The 18,194-nt window shown below is 40.6% G+C and overlaps 1 protein-coding gene across 1 annotated transcript in view; it reads left to right on the top strand.

The window, feature by feature from the left end:
• The window catches only part of LOC117493577 (copine-8-like), a 66,059-nt gene extending 51,400 nt beyond the window's left edge, over window positions 1-14,659 (top strand). Inside the window, exons 4-6 of the mRNA XM_034144209.1 lie at window positions 4,252-4,355; window positions 13,924-13,963; window positions 14,579-14,659. Coding sequence (XP_034000100.1) covers window positions 4,252-4,355; window positions 13,924-13,963; window positions 14,579-14,659 — 225 coding nt within the window. The remainder of the gene's footprint in view (window positions 1-4,251; window positions 4,356-13,923; window positions 13,964-14,578) is intronic.
• Window positions 14,660-18,194: the final 3,535 nt, after the last annotated feature.

Here is an 18,194-nt window from a genome sequence, read left to right as displayed (position 1 = left end):
CCAAACAAAAGCAAGCAAAAAACTCTCCAGGACACTTCAGAACTCTGCCACAAATGACATACACCATTTAAGAAGGTGTATGTCACCTTCTTAAATGGTGACATACACCATTGTATGTCACCATTTAAGAAGTGGTTTACTGTTAGTTGACAACAACTAACAGTAAACCATAACTTTGATGCATCAATAAATCAATCAAAGTGTATTTATATAGCCCAATATCACAACGTTTACATTTGTCTCAGTGGACTTTACAGTTTATACATAATATGAATATGAATATGACACCCTCTGTCATTAGTTCCTCACAACCAACAAGGAACCAACACAACTCCCAGAAAAACCCTGCAGTTAATGGGGGGTAAAACGGAAGATTTCCATAAAAATGTGGACCTTGATTGCCGCTGACCATACGGTGTGCAACCAATGAGATCACAGCTAGTGTGATGTAGCCAGTCACAATGTAAACAAAACCATGTTTCAACCATTAGGCGCTTTCACACCGGAGTACTTTTCCCAGTATAGTTCCGATAGTTCTTGAAATGTTGCGTTCACACCAAAAAAATCTGGAACTAGAACTTAGTTAATGAGAACCTTTTCACCCCCTTTTTAGTCCCTGCTAGAGAGCAGGTACTTTCATGGGAGAAAAAGGTTCCCATTTCTGATTGGCTGGGCGGATTGCAAACCACGCCCCGTAAAACTCGGAAAGGTTTTGTGAAGCCGCCATTGTATTTGCTGGCATTAGCATTATTAGCATTAGCCCAGCGCACCAACGGAGTAGGGCTAATTTATGGCAACACAAAAAAGCGGTGGAGTGATGAGGTGTCGGCGTTCTGGCGATTTACTCGGAAGGCTTCAGTAGAAGCTGCTGGGAGTCCCAGCAGCTTCTACTGAAGCCAGTCCCCAACTCCGGGGACTTCCGGCCGGGGACTTCGGGTGGCGGTATACGCCGTGAAGTTGTTTGCGGCCTGCCAGTAAACCCAAAGCAGAAGAAGAAGAAGTGACGTCAGCGGCTTCATTTGCCTAATCCTCCCTCAGGGACGTATTCCGGTGTGAACGCGATCTGCTCTTTAGATCATCAGAACTAAAGAGTTCTGATGATCCAGTGGCGAGCCGTGGCTTTTATACCCCCTCTGACCCCCACCCCTTCTCTCGAAAAAAAAAAAGAAAAAATAGTTATTACGTCACAGCGTATACTTCAGCGGAATATCAAAACAACGGCCCGGGGTGCAAAACGCATCAATGAAAGCGACCCTCTACCACACAAAACAACACCTGTAAATAACCCAATGTGTGTTCTTTGAAATTGAAAAGGATATTGCATTGTGTTTGTGGGGGGACTTTGCTTGGGAACTGAAGGGTTGCCGGTTCAAGTCCTTGGACCTTAAGCAAGGCACCGAACCCCCAACTGCTCCCTGGCGCCGGACAACCTGGCAGCCTCTTCGCTCTGGCACCTCAATATAAATGTGTTTGTGCATATGTGTATTCAGACTAATCTGTATGCATGTGTGTATTGTGTAAAGTGTGCAGACAATACCAGTGGAAAACTGATTTTACTTATTATTTTAATAGAGGCTTGTCTTACCTTATCTCAGTTATCTTATCTTAACTTATCATTTTACGCCTTCAACCAAAGGAGAAATATTAGCAAGCTAACGTTAGCTTTGTTAGTTCATTTAGCTCAACAATCATGACCTCTAGGAAGTGGGCACACACATTTGGTAAGAACTTATTTTACCCTTTTTATTTAGTGGTGCTTAAATGTCTGTGTAGTATAAATTGACAATGAACAAGAACAGCTGGAGTTTCCAGCTACAGTTTGTCCATTTTCACAAAACATTATTTAGCATTTACTTTTGACTTAAACCGGTTTCTGCTATGCTCATAGAGGGAATATACCGTTTTGAGCTTCTGAGTGAGTTGCTGTGAACATTTAAGTTGCTGGGAGCGATAGAGCAAAAATCCTATCACAGATTTAGAAACTGTGCTAGATAAACTCTAAAGCCTCCATCCAAGCACAGTTGGAAAATATCATAGCACGCTTCTGCTTCTCTAAGCAGATAAAAGTTTATCTGGGAGCATCCTAAACCTTATTTATCTCGCTGCCTCTCTATTTTAGCGGCTTCCCTTTAACTGTTTGTTACAGCAGAAACAGAGCCATGTGGTTTGGCTGTGACTGTGTTTACCACTGCTCTTTATTTTTGAATAATCCGAGCTGATTGAAGACAGAGGAGCTTTCTTTAGGCCTGGGTTGCCAGTTTGGGGTGCAGCCACTGTTGGAGATCTTCCATATGGTTGCAGGTCCCACTCAGCCGCCCCCTTCCTCCTCCGTCTGCCTGGACTCTGGCGTAGCTGTCTGTCCACAAGCAGAGGAAACAAGCTTCCTCCCTGCGACACGGTACTGTCAGCAGCTTGTACTGTGTGGGCTGTCGGAACACATTGGAGGATTTGGCTCCAGGCACTTTTTGATGCAATTAGCAGAAAATCTAGTTTAAAAATTAATGTGGAGAAATAATAATAAAAGATCTGCCAACTATCTGGTGGGTGACAGAGAACAACCTGCACTGAAATCATACCAAACAAAAAGAGAAGCTGTCGAAAACAGAGTTTATTAAAGATACTTGTCAGTTGGTGTGTATGTGTATCTCATTATTTGAAACCAGTGTCCTACAGTACTTTCTCCCTCATGTCTGTCAGTGTTGGACTTGTTACCCAAACCTACAACACTCCTCCCTATTTTTTTATTTTAGAAAGTATTACTTACTTCATTGAGGTAGCAGTTCTTTATCATAAAACAGCATCCACCCATTTCTTGTCTTTTTAATGACCAGTGACATTGTCGAAGTTCTCAGGGCCCCAGCTTCTTCTTCTTCACCATGTAATAAAGGTTTGTGGCATTTTAAGTCTGTGAAATAATGTAGAGGTTGGTTAGTGTGTATCCACATCAATTGAATATAAGGAAAGAAAATGAACTGATGTAAATGCAGTGTGGTCATAGATTGTGTATAACTATAGTATCTCCTGCTTTTTATTGGGGGAAGAAAGTGCAGAGCTTCCCCGAGGCGTGACATAAACAAAGCAGCTGCTAAGGGCCACCAGGGGCCCCACATGAACTGAACGTGTGTACTCTGTTCAGGTGCCTCAGCTCATTTCTGTCAATTATTTAAACATGCAGAGCTGTACTAATCAATGTTTTATAAAAAACGGATCCAATCGGGTACTTTCCCAATCGTTTAAACATACATGAAACTATAGCTGAGTTTATCAAAAACTCAACAAAGACATGTTCGTTCTTCTCAATTTCCACACTACCATCAAAAACTATGAAAAATATGCTTTGGTTTAATCAGGCCATGTGACGTATTTGAAATTGTAGGTAGACTCCCCAGAGTCACATTGCATTATGAGATGAAGCTTTCTCTAATAAAAAGTGTTCTATCTAATGACTGGCACAGCGCAGGACTGAGACTGTGGTCAATCTGTGTGCCATTTATACATCCATGCATAGTCTACATGTGTACAATACATTTGTAACAGCTTTAAGGTGAAATACTGTATAATAGCGTCTGACTCTTGGCAAAAATAATATGATTTTGAAAAGTAATTTTCCCTTTTATAAGCTTAACCTCCTACTTCTGGCACATACACATGGATGTTAACACATTGGGATTTCAATTCTAAAGAAATCCACGTATTTTATGGGGTAGGAAGAGCATTTAACATGTTTGTTGGATCTCAGCGATTCACACATAAACGGTAACAGTTCATGTAAACATCATATTAGTTAGGCCGCCACCATGCTTGGTCTTGGCCTGAGTAAAGTGTTTCCACCAGACCTGGGCCTTTCTCTGTCTTGCTGCAATTACTCTTTTTGACTGCCAGCCTGTTCCAGCAGGAGGCTCACACTCTGTAGTCCTGCTGCCCTGTTAGCCTGCTGCCCTGTTAGCCTGTTAGCATGCTGCCCTGTTAGCCTGCTGCTTAGCCTGCTGCCCTGTTAGCCTGCTGCCCTGTTAGCCTGCTGCTTACCCTGCTGCCCTGTTAGCCTGTGTTAGCCTGCTCCCAGTCCGATGCTGTCACTGCTGGTTCAGTAGATTGTGATGCAACATTGAGCCAAGAGGTTTAAAAGAAGCAACAGAACAGGAGTTACCCTTCTGCACTGTTAGTTACTTTTCTCTCTTATAAATGTAAAGATTGATCAGTGTATATGTAAGTTGTTGACTCTCTCCTTCATCTCTCATTTCTTTTTACCAGTTTGGTCGGACAGAAGTGATCGATAACACACTGAACCCAGACTTTGTGAGGAAGTTTGTCCTTGATTTCTTCTTTGAAGAGAAGCAGAACCTTCGCTTTGATGTGTAAGTTGGAACATCTATTTTTCTTCCCTCGACAGCACCAACTTCTCTTTTATTGTGTTATACCAGAGGATGACGTCAATCAAGTCTGCCTTATATTGGATTGCTGACTCATACCAACAATGTTTACATGCCTCCAGTCAGAGCTGATTACCATAGAAACATATTCTCATGTCATTGTTAGACAGTAAATATGCATACTCACACAGTATGTTAGCAATGTCTTCATATCTTTGGGTTACCATTGAAAAAGTCCTAAAACATTATGAAATGGAAAACTAGACAAAATAATCTATAAATAATATCTTTATACACTGTCAGTATAACTAAAACATTGTTGTAGTTTTTTTTCTTTCTTGAATGGACATTTATAGTAACATTAATAACTTAAGAAAATGTATATATTTATCCAGTGTAATTACTGAGGCATTTTTAAGGGGAAAAGAGAAGGGGAAAATTAATTCCGAAAGTACAAAGTCTAAAAACACAAATGCAATTGTTCTCTTTTCTGGAATCATCTCATGATTTATTGGCCACTTTTTTTCGGGTGTGTTCATCAGTAACTAAACACTGCTCTTATGGTTCCATATCACCACATCCACTGCAGATACTGGATTAAAGACCATCTTTGGGGTGAAAGGGAATCAATATAGCTTTGTGATCTAAATTCAACATGAGGTCATGTGTACTTACTGCGTCAGCTTCGCTCCATAAAGGTCTGATGAGTTCAATGTTATCAGAGGATTCCGTTTGGAAGTACTTGATTTTAGCATTTTCTTAAACCAACTGCTGCACGTGGTCCATTTTTAATTGGCCCGCAGCAAATTCTAAAAATGATAATGGATTATGGCCCACACATGACAAACCAGTTTGAAATATACCCTTTGCTACAGGGCTGTGAAGGGAGAAGGAGCTGCCAACACTTTTAGTAACAAAATAAATGAATCCCTATGGGGAGCTGTATTGTGTTTTCTTTTCATAAAGCATATTCAATTATCAAGAATAATGTACCTATACGATGCAAATGTGCAAATGTTTATCTTATGAGACAATAAACCTCATCGCTAGTGATTGGCCCAGCCCTTCGTATGTTTTTCTGTACTGTATGAGGCCCTGAGTGAGAAAAGTTTGTCCTAAACCAATATATTATTTACTGAGCAGCTCCTGCCTCACACATTCCGCTACATCCCCTCTTGCCCCCCTCTCAGCCCTTTCCCACATTTTATTATTTTTCTAAATGACTGGAGTCATTTAGGCTTGGATCTAAGTGTGAAGTTACACTTTAATGTGAAGAGACTCACAGAGGAGGCTGCAGGTAAAGAAAGACACGATAGGGCAAACTTAGAACTTCACCGCCTTCATTCTTTCATAGAATCGAAGACCTAGAGGGGGGTCAGAGCAGAGACCAGCGAGGGGCCAGGTTAAAGAAGAGGCTATCACACCCCTCCTATTGATCAGAGCTGCTCTATACTCGGAAGTCCCACGACCAGCCCCAGGTTGCTACGGTACACACAGCACTATGCAAAGAAAGTTAGGAATGTGGGTTTTCTAGTTCACTTTTTAAGTCATGTGCCAATATTCTGGTGCTGTTTCTTATGTTTAATCGAGCAGTCTGTAACAATATGTCGATGATAAATAACTGGCTAGCTAGCTAGTTAACTGCGGTGATACTATTTCCGTTGAGGGCACAGCAGCTTTCAGCGATTTGAGATAACAATACAGTCGAAATTCCTGCACTGCATAAGTGTTCACAGTAAACCAAACTGAGACAGATTTTGAGCTGCGGAGAGACAAATGCATAGCCTGACTTATACAATGACAAACAGGTCTGTACATATTCATTTAAAATAATGCTGTACTGTTCCTAGAGCTATCGTAATGAATGAGGAAAAATAATGAGCTGGAAACTCATTCAGAACCTCAGTTGGTCTACCATCTGCATAAGAGTCCTCAATATTCAGTTCATTGAGCATTGGGATGGAGCCTCCTCCCCTGGGACGGCTGCACGCTTAGTCTTAATCTCCTGACAAAGTCAATCATTAATGCTGAATTATGAAGTAATGCAACATATAACCCACACAGCGACAACACACATACACTCTGTCAAGTGAAGTGCATCATGAATGCCTTTCCTTCACAAATGGCAGCATCTTGCGTTACTGTGCCGTTACTTTATATAACATGTTTTCACTTCAGTGAAAAGGAAACTAATCATTTTCCAAATCAATTGTTTACTTGTGCTTTATGCACATTTGATTTAAGTAATGACCAAGGTCTCTGAAATACTATGTAAATATATGTAAATCTCATCATGCCTGCCCTCACATTTCCATACAGCTTGTTAAATTAGTTTATCAGCTTATGTCTTTACGGACCTGAAACGCGCCAATGTACAATGCAAAGCAAGCAAATACCCAGACAAACAAATACAAACATCTAGCCATGAGTGCTGATAGCATATATTTCCATCACACTTCAACTTATTGTTGAAAACACGTCATTAAGACTGGTATACATTTTGTTTCTGCACCCTAAAGGAATGAATCCGAGCTAACACAGCGTGCAGTGGTGTGTAATGAGGTTTTATATTCACACTGCAGTTTCAGACCGAGACTGTGATTAAGAGACGCCTCATCCATGATGCAAACTAAATATGTACATCACATCACGCAAAACCTCACATTTCCATACACAGCTTCAATTATCATGAGCTTCTACAGACCAAATTCAATGAAGTGTATGCAAGGCAAGTATACAATGTTTACATAGTTATAAATATATAAAGTACAGTGGGAATTCCTCAAATGAGAAAAGGTTTGAAATGGGTCATGTGATTTTTATAACACTGTCCATGGTCTGGGATTTTAAAATGTCATTAAAGTTTAATGACACTGTAACAAAGTAATTATAATGTCCTGCCATATATATATAATTTCTCAATTCAAGGCAAGAACATTTTATTTTCTACAACCCAATATCACAAATCACCTAATTTGCCACAAGAGGTTTTACAATCTCATGTCAACATGTTTGACTGGTTGTGACGTAATGTTCCTCAGGGTGGGAAAATCATTACTGACCCGATACTCCCATGTCCAATGTCCAGTTCTTCTGCACCTACGACACGTATTCTCTCTGGACTCTGTGTGTATTCTCTGTGGAGAATCCCTGAGTGGTTGTGAAGAGAGGAGGATTTCTCACATTAAGGCTTCAAGTCTTGTGACGACCTGGCTCTGAAACCATAACAAAGAGAGGGAAAAGCAGGCTGATGATAATGGTAAACAAAAACAATGAGATGAGACATGAATATCAGTAGCAAATCAGTGGCGACGGTGCATGCATACGTGTGTACCACATTTCTACAAAACAGTGAAATATTCTTCTTTTAGCTGCATCTGATGCAAGGCTTAGATCAATCAGGCAATCAGTCAATCAATAAATCAGCCAATCAACCAATCAACCAATCAATCATTTCAGTGTATTCCAAAATTCAAGTCCAATTTTAAGAATAAATAGAGATATGTAATACCCTGATAAGCTATATGCAGATTGAGGAATAGGGACCCAGACACTTCAGTCGTAGGCAAGTATTATTTCAAAAAAATAGGTTTACAAAATAATAGCTAATAATGAGTTATCAGAACATCTTTGGTCTCAAAACAAAGTCGCCAAAGATTACAAAAAATCATCCAAAGGATTGTGGCAATAATATGAATACTGGCTGAATACGTTGTTTGCATAACAGCCATGTTCTAGCTAAATCATTTTTTTTTTTATATATATGAATATTAATTTTCTATTTTTAAAAGCGGCTCCTCACTGTAATTCACCATAACAGTGCATGCACTTTAAGTTCTGCCTTAAGGGCTAAAGTCATAGACAGTAAACAAAGAAGGTAAATATATCAATCCTAAAATGGATCTGAAAGGATGCCAGTCTGAGTCAACCTCCTCTCATTGTCACATGAAAGGACAGACAAGCAGAATGATCCAAACTGAAGCACATTATTGTATTACAGAGAGGAGAATCAACACATTTCATTTCTTTAAGGTCACATCAGAGTAGGAGGAACATTTGAGCTGCACCTTTACTTGGTTCAGCCTTTTTTGATGTATTTTGCCTCCTCATGGCGGATCATGATGGATTTAAAAAGATATCTCTCATTACAGTGTTGGTTTTCACCGGCTGACACTTACATAACAGTAATGTGATTTCACTGCACTAATCACCCCCATGGTGACTAAATGAATCAGCCTAAATGATTTACTCCACATTTTGCACAGTGTAACGCTCTTACTGCTGAGTTTCCTGCGTGAATGTGTTGGCATTAGGCTCTGAAGAGGAGGAAATCCTTTTCAATAAACACAAACTCAGCGGTCTCTGGTGAAAATGATGCCATGAATCCCTGAGGAAGACTCTAAGTGATGAGGATCAGGCGTGTGGATCTCATTCACAAAAGACCCCTGTAGTTGAACACTGTGTGATCTGAAACCTATGTGGTTTGCACAAAGAAATACAAAAGCAGGAAGAAAGGAGAGATATGGCAAAATATGAAGGCGACATATTTTCACTGTTTTCCATAATTTGTTATTAAAAGCCCTCCAGCTCCCCCGACGCCTGCAATGGTAATCAAGGTCATTCGATTTATTTTTTTTGCAACTATATTACTCCTCCACACTCAAATCTAATTCAGCATCCCTCACAGGCTTATCATACCGTGAGGTAATTTCATCTGATCCCACCCAAACTCCACACAGAGCTCAATGTGACATCGTTGGAGATGGGGACGTGTTGAGGTGGGGGGTGAGGGAGATTTCTGTTGAAATGGAGGGCAAGGAGGGGAGAGATTGAAGACGAGTTGTGAGCATAGAAATAAAGAGGATAGAAATGTAATGAAAGTGTGTCGAAGGACTGTTTAAGAGCACTGCATTTTGCCCTTTTGGCCAGCCTACATAGACTGTTGGCGGTTTATGACACATGTAAACAGAAGAGAAATAAATCTAAGTGATTAACTAAGTGGGTGCTATGGTTATATTCATTTCCCAAAATAAGCCCATAATTGTGAACCCTCTAAGTTGGTGTAGTGTGGAGGACTAACACATGTTCCTGATGCTGGCTGTGTTGGTCAGTCCGTCACACAGTTGTCAGTCCTGTCACACTTATTTGTTTTCTCACTTTGCACAGCCCTCACCTGTCACAGCTACCTGTGCTGAGGAATGTGCTAGAGGAAACCATGAGTAATAACTACCCTTTTTGTTTTTTTTACTACATAGCCCATAAACTAAAGAGGTGTCGCATAACAAATCATATATATTTTAGAGGAAACCCTTGAGATGTAGTATTTGTTTCACAAGAAATATATAACACAAAAAGGCAATGCTTATCACTTTTCTGCTACATATAGAACTAAAGAAAATGCACAGCTGAGGCTGAGGTGATTGTCATTAGTTAGTTATATAAATATAATGGCTTAGAGTCCAGGGGTGGGCATTTTACGGCCCGCGGGCCACATCCGGCCCGTTGGCCGGCCTTGGCCGGCCCGTGTGAGGTTGATCATAAATTATAACATAATGAAAAAAAACAGCAACCTTTTCAAAATAAAAGCAACACAGCTGTATTGCTTGCATGGCGTAAATACTTTTCTAACTGTGTTGCTTTTATTTTGAAAAGGAAGCTGCTGTTTTTTTTATTTATTTACGTAAACGCGCATGCCGTAACAGCTACGAGTGATGCTGGCCGGCTAGTCCTCGAAATGTCCGCTAAGGGCAAAAAAAGAAAGATCGATACTGAATGCCGTATTTTCAACAAGACATGGACCGCTAAGTATTTATTTACAGAAGTGAAAGGTAAAGCTGTGTGTTTAGTTTGTGGTGCGCAGGTCGCTGTGTTCAAGGAGTACAATTTGAGTCGCCACTATGCTACCAAACACGCAGATAAATACAAGAACCTGTCTGAGGAAGAGCGGGCAAAGGGGTCGGATGCTTTGCTAGCTAAGCTGCAAAGCCAACAACACATTTCCACAAAACATTCCACATCCAGAGATGCAGCTGTCAAGACGAGTTATGTCTTAAAAGTTAACCGTTTTCGGACGAAGAGTTCATTAAGGAGTGTTTGTTGGACACTAATATGCCCGGAGAAAAAGGAGGCATTTGAGAAAGTGCCGCTCTCCCGACGCACTGTTACGAGGAGAATTGAGGACATCGCGGGAAATCTGGAGCTTCAGCTGCAGAACAGAGCGGTCAACTTTGACTTTTTTTCCTTGGCTTTGGATGAGAGCTGCGATGTACGTGACACTGCCCAGCTACTCATCTTCCTACGTGGGATAACTACAGACTTCAAAATCACGGAGGAGCTGGCAGCCATGCAGTCAATGAAAGGTACAACAACAGGGAGTGATTTGTTCACGGAGGTAAATGCATGTGTGGAAAAGTTGGGACTGAAATGGGACAAGCTGGCAGGCGTGACAACGGATGGTTGTCCAAATCTGACAGGGAAAAATGTTGGACTATTGAAGAGAATGCAGGATAAAGTGACAGAAATTAACCCTGAGCAGAAATAGGTATTTTTGCATTGTATTATACATCAGGAAGTGTTGTGTAAGTCAGTGTTAAAAATTAACCATGTTGTTGATGTTGTAACTAAAATAGTTAACTTCATCAGGGCAAGAGCATTGAATCACAGACAGTTTGTTGCACTTTTGGAGGAAAGTGAGACTGAACATCGTGACATACCCTACCATGCAGCTGTCAGGTGGCTCAGCCTGGGCAAAGTGCTGAAAAGAGTATGGGACCTGAGAGAAGAGATTCAAGACTTCTGTGTGAAGAAAGGAAACGACATCCCACAGCTTTCAGATGCAGACTGGATGGCAGACCTTGGTTTTGCTGTAGATGTGACTGCACTAATGAGTGAACTAAATGTCAAACTGCAAGGCAAGGGCCTTTTTGTGCATGACATGTACAGTGCAGTGAAGGCTTTCATGAGAAAGCTGCAGCTTCTCTCAAGCCAAATGGAGGACAACATTCTCACGCACTTGCCAACACTGAAGGAAGCCACACCATCAGCTGATCACCTCCAGAGGTACTCATCCATGTTAGAAGCACTGCATGGTGAGTTTTCAAGGCGATTTAAAGACTTCAAAACAGTTGAGAATGAAATGAACATGATCTTTTCCCCATTTACATGCCATGTGGATGATGCACCCAGTGATGTTCAGCTTGAACTCATTGACCTGCAGTCTGACACACTTCTGTCAGAGCACTTTAGGTCAGTCTCACTGCCTGAGTTTTACTCTTCCCTGAAAGAGGAGAACTTTCCACACATCAGGAGACGTGCTCAGAAGATGATGGTCCTCTTTGGATCTACCTACATATGTGAACAGACATTCTCAGTGATGAAGTTCAACAAATCCAGATACAGATCCTCTATCACTGATGATCACCTCTCAGCTGTCCTTCGCATATCCACCTCAGACATTGAACCAGATTTCCGTGCACTTGTTCAAGCCCAAGACAGACTGGATTTTTCTCACTGAACAAGTAAAATTAACTGAAAAACAAAAATCAAAAGCACTAATTTCTTTTTGTATAAAGCTGATTCATTTCTTATCTTTAACATACTGTAAAACACCTTTTCAGTATTGGTATATTGAGCAGAATTAAGTTCAACTTATTTTTGATTCGGCCCCCCAACACAGCTCGAGTTTCTGAAGTGGCCCCTTGTAAAAAATAATTGCCCACCCCTGGCTTAGACTGTCGGGGGACACCTTACTTCTTCCTTCTGTCTGTCTGTACCTGTGTACTCTCATGTTCCCAATAACCCAGCTTCCCCAAATGTCTTTTTGGTGTCTATCTACGCCGGGATCCTGAGTCGTGGCTTATCCTGTTGCTGTGGTCCTGAGTCCTGGATCCTGAGTCCTGGATCCTGAGTCCTGGATCCTGAGTCCTGGATCCTGAGTCCTGGATCCTCCATCCTGAGTCCTGATCTGAGTCCTGGACTTCGAGTCGTGGCTGAACCTGTCACTGTGGTCCTGCCTGACTCTCATCATACTACTTCCCTAATGGCTCCCACAGGATTGTTGACATCCTCGTGGATTCATCTTCTTATTATAGACACATACATTTCCAAACATTTGGTCTACCTATACTGTGAAATGTATTATCTCTTCGATTTACACACGGCATCTATTGCACGTGTGTCCGTCCTGGGAGAGGGATCCCTCCTCTGTTGCTCTCCCTGAGGTTTCTCCCATGTTCCCCTTTAAACTGTGGGGTTTCTCTGGAAGTGTTTCCTTGTACGATGTGAGGGTCTAAGGACAGAGGGTGTCGTATTGTCATACTGATATTCTGTACAAACTGTGAAGTCCACTGAGACAAATGTAACATTTGTGATATTGGGCTATATAAATAAACATTGATTGATTGATTGATTGATTGATTGATTGATTGATTGATTATCGGTATTGTAGGTAAAGAATTGGGACACATTTGACCCAAGGGTCATGCTAGAAGTACAGTAAAATCAATTATGTGTAAACCAAATGTGATGAAAATCAATCAATCAACTTTATTTGACATGAAATGTCATCATTTAAGTTTCAAGGATGGGTACTTTTTCTTGTGAAAAAAACGAAAGAAAAGGTTGAAAGTGCAAACATTACACATTCAGAAAAACACTTTGAAGGTCCAGACATGCTAGTGTGTACAAATCCTCAGTAACTTCCACATGTCTGTGCTGTTTAACGTGTTCTAGACATCGAAGACTCCTACAGCAATAATTTATTGTCTTGGCTTTTGTCTTTTTTTACCAGCGGCTAACAGGGAAGCAGGCAGTCCCTGAGCTCCTGCACACACATACTATATTACAGCTCTCACTCATCTTATTCATGCCTGCCTGCTCCCCTGAGAAACACTTCTGAGATGTTCACATCATCTTCATAGTGAAGTTAAAGCAGCTAGCTCAGTACAGTATCACACACTCTGAGTCCATTAAGAACTCCCTTTGCATACCTCATGTGCGTCCATGCTTGGAGCTCCTTTAGTAGATGTTCATTCATGTCATACGTTAGGTGTAAATGAATTGGAGAAGGAGGAAAAAACTGGTGTAAAGATGCAGCAGGTTTCAGCGCTCAGTGTCTTCTCCTTAGAAAGATGCTGACGGCAGAAGAGCGCAGAGATCCGCAGCGATGAGGAGCTGAAGAATACATGATATGAGTGAAATGTCACTCGACACACCAGAAGATTTCCTTTGTCAAACATGAGCAAAAGCCTTTTCAAAGATGAAAGCTCTTAAGAGGAGGTGCGAAAGAGAAAGAAGCTGCAGAGAGGAAGTGGCTGCTCCAGATCCATACGTTTATCCTTCATCACTCTTCTCTGCGCAGCATGTCTAAGTATTTCATCAGCACACTCCAGGAGGGCTGCACATTATCTCTGTGCTGCCTGTCAAAGAATATAGGTTCAAATAAGGTTGTTTTTTTCATTAAGACTGTATTTTTTTGTTACAATACTGTAAGGTATAGCAGTGCGTATTCCAAATGAAAATACCTCAAATTCCTTTTTTCTTTGTTAAATTGCAGGTATAATGTGGATACCAGGAGCTCCAACCTTTCAAAACATGTAAGCAGCTTTCAAGATGTGAATATGTTATTTTATGCAAGCTGGTATTGAGACCTGAAAAAGACAAGAAGCAGTCAAAGGTATAATGCCTTTATCTGAAAAATGAAGGCATTATACCTTTCGCTTTGGAAGTTATTTGTTATTATTAACTTAATGATGTTTTTATTGTGTCTTACAGCTTTTACTCTAACTTGTGTCTGACTTTTCTTACTGCATACCCTCCTGGATGAGCAGAAGGTAAGCTGACATTACGCACTTTACCTTAAGGGAATTTCTCTCTGAAGTCTTTGTGTTAAACATATAGCCTGAAGACTTGTCATGCTGTTCCTGCAGCTGGTTTCAAAATACAGCATCTTCACTGTTCCACAGATTAAACATCATCTGGGCTTGTAAATGGAACCGCTAATCTCTGAGACTGTGACTGTTCTCTCAAAACACAATCTATCTATCTAATCTGATCCTGGTACCATCCCCTTCAGACATGTGAAGCAAAACAGTCTCTTCTCTGATAAGATAGCAATAGCAAATTCTAGCGTATTTGCCCCAAATGACCCTTGTCCTCCAGTTGTACTGATGTGCAGTACTGACTGTGTGCTGCTGCTCTCCTCTGTGAAGGACTTCCTGGGTCAGATGTTCTGCACGCTGGGGGAGATCATCGGATCGACGGGCAGCAGGCTGGAGCGGACACTCTCGTAAGTACAACTATATCAACCTGCACCAGGGACCTCTGGGAGGTCTGTGCAGGACATTGATCTGAAAGAGGCCCTATTCTGCTTTTTGGGTTGTTCCCACTTCCTGTAGTGTGTTCTATAGGTTTGTTTGCATGTAAATGGTTTGCAAAGACTAAAATCCCAAAGTTCAAGCCACATGCTAAGTCTGAGTTTCAAACATGCAACTCATTGTTTTAATTTTTTTGTTTGGCAGTTTAGATGGATTCAGCATGCATCTGAGCTTGTTGCAGGTTTAAATATCATGTCCATCATATAATCCTGTTGTATTATTATTCCAAGTTGAGATTTATCTCCAAAAAAGTCAGTCATTTATAGTAACCAGAAACATGCCAATATGTATACTCTCTGTGGGCTGATTTTGGTCGTTTTTGGTACATTTGGAATAATCTTTGCCAGGTTATTTGCAATAGAATACAATAAGATGATACTTTATTGTCAGATTCAGTTTGAAATGTTTCTTGCAGCAAAGTAGCTTCATTTGCTAAATCAAATCAAACAAATATTAAGACACGATACAAGGAAACAGACATTTACCATAACATTAGGATCGCTTAATCAATAACTTTTTCAAGACCCTCTAGCGTACATCTGACCTGGATTTAACTCTGTGTTTGATTTGAGGATTGACTGGTGCACATGAGAGTTCTTCTGTCTACGTGCATTGAATCGTGGGACCCTGTACCTCTGATTTGATGGTAACAATTACATTTTTGACTCACACTGCTGAAAACTGATGAAAGACTATTTTGTGTAATATTACATTTTCCGGTAATTACTGCATGTATCCTAAATATGAATATAATTCATCTGTAAAAAACCAACAGGTAAAATGAAAAACTAAATTAACTCAACAGTCATGGAACACTCTTAATGATGGGCCACGTATTCATCATATTCCCAATTTGAGCCCCTCCTTTTAAAGCAGATTGGGTTTCTCCTTCGTAACACATTAATCAATCTTTGTTGAGCGTTTCCTTCGTCAGACAGCCTGTCAATGTGAGCAAAGGCTCTGGGGCGCAAGTGCTGGATTCTGGCAACTTTGGTGTATGTGTGTGAAGAGGGTTCACTGAAAAAGTTCAACTTTGACTTGAATTAAATGTAATACATCAACAAATCACACATAATTGTATTAGGTTAGTTGAAAGCAATAATATTAAATTGAACTTTTACAATTATGTGTAATTTGTTGACGTAGTACATTTAATTAAAGTTAACGTTTTGTTGCCTGGTTCTCGTCAAGTGAAGCTGTATGAAGAACTTAAGAAGCAAAGTGGGGTCAGGAGCGGTACTGATTACAGGAGACTTCAATCTGGACCCACAGCTACATATATAACAGCAGCTAGGGTTCACTTCAAAGCCACAACACGCTCTATGGACAGACATGCTGAATCTTATCAGTGAGACAAACATAAAAACATGACAGTTATATTATTGTGTTGGCTGTCTGTTTGCCATCTTAACTGAGGTAGATTAAAAGATTGAAATCAATGTTTTGCATGTGTATGAAATTCAGAGACATTTAACCTTACATTACAGTCAATGAAGACGTTATGTTCGAGACCCTTCAACCAACCTTTGACCTTTAATTCAAGTTTATATCAAGGGTCTGAGCAAGGTAACGTAGGTAGGACCTTAATTGTTGGAATTTCTGGCGATCTAAAGTTGCTTTTGATTTGAATTATTATTACCACAAAATTCAGAAATGGAGAATAATTAGGTAAAATGTGCATCTAGCGCATGGGCTTGTTAAAATGGCTCAAATGCAACCCTATAATTCACATGTACGAAACTTTGTAAGTAGAGATGTACAAAAAAGTCTATTCGAGGTATACCGTAGACCAGGGGTTAGCAACCTTTTTGATATGAAGTGCCATTTAAAAAAAAAAAAATGTGATCAGTGTGCCTAATCCACATTAAGATTATCATGAATTGCAATTATGATATCACATCAACATTTCCAACGGATCAAGTGCATAGCAACATTTCAAAGAAAGCAGCCATCCTTATGAACACATTCACATCTGAGTTGAAATCACTAATCACCAATGATGATTAAGCACCAATCTTCAGCAATACACTTGCAATGTGTTAACAGCAAATGTCAAAACGGGTGAATGAAATGTAACAAACAGAAACATGAGCACCAAGTATGCTCCCATCCATATGAAAACATCCACATCCGATTTATCACACAACAGGCAGGCTTTTTTTTAAATATTGAAGTTAAAAGCATCAATCTGGTGCACTTTGAGAGCAACATTAATAGATCTATGGATACATCTCTCAACACCCATATGAAACAGATTTTCTTTTTCTTTATGGATATTTTACAATCACTCCCCTTTTAAACTGTATTCTTGTTTTTCTGTCATATACCTGTTTTTCATTTATTCTCTTATTTCTTTATAACTATAATGATCATGTAAAGGTGTGCCTTTACTTCACCTGAGCTGAGGTTATTTGAGCCTCTCTTGCTCACTCACACACAATGCGCTCGTGCCACACACACAGAGCCGAGCTTGAATGACACACAGAGACCCAGAAGTAGTTGTACTGTACTGTAGCATATTATTTATTCAATGGCGTTTTTGTATGATCAGTATGACAGATGAGCAGATCGCCACTGGGCTTTCAACTAAAGACACAGCCACGCAAAAACTGCGGCATGTGTACGGCTCCTTATGGGTACTGCAATTTGTGAAGTGCCGGCGCGGCGTTCCGGTGCACTCCGGCAGCATTACACCCCTGATCGTTTCACCACGGAGGAAAGCACCAGAAAGTCGACTGGAGTTAAATAGAGCGGGGCCTAGAAGTTGTCCTTCTGCGCTGCGCTGCGTGCATGGCTTCCTTCTGCAGGTAACGGGGAGACGCGCTCTGACGGTGGTCTCGTTCAGGATCCGAAAGTACAATTTAAATATTTTGCACACTTATTCCACTTATTCCTAGTGTGCCACTGGTTACGGTACCTGGGGTTGCCGACCCCTGCCGTAGACCCGACAGGAAGTTGGCCATTTAACAGCAATTTCTTTTTTTAGCATTGAAGTGGGCTGTACTTAAAGAAGCTCATCCTACTGATTTATTCCGACAGACTTCAAATTTTGTCTTAAAAGATTGGTCTGCATTTTATATAGCACCTGTCCAGTCTTGTGAACACTCAAAGTGATTTGACATCATGTCAGTGGCATTGCAGTCACGGGCACTTCCTCCAAAAACAGAGAGTTGTTGTAACTGGAGAGTTTAGAGTCAGAGCGTGAAGACATCCACACGCCAATATTGACTTGAAGTCATAGCTCACACCTAACCTGGCAACAGGAAGTTACAGGTTGTGTACTTTTATGAGCTGCTCATTGCAGATTTAGCACATCCATTTGAAATTGGTCCAAAAAGCCTTAAGAGGTGGATGATGCTCCAAGGTGAAAGTTGTGCGTCTTCGTTAATTGCTTTTCAAGGCTTTGCCATGAACAAATAAATTGGAGTAAGTGCACTCTCCTCTACAAAAT

The sequence above is a fragment of the Trematomus bernacchii genome, unplaced genomic scaffold, assembly GCF_902827165.1.
Source record: "Trematomus bernacchii unplaced genomic scaffold, fTreBer1.1, whole genome shotgun sequence".
Taxonomy (NCBI): domain Eukaryota; kingdom Metazoa; phylum Chordata; class Actinopteri; order Perciformes; family Nototheniidae; genus Trematomus; species Trematomus bernacchii.
Note: the sequence above shows the minus strand (reverse complement) of the source record. Positions and strands in the feature narration are given on the sequence as shown.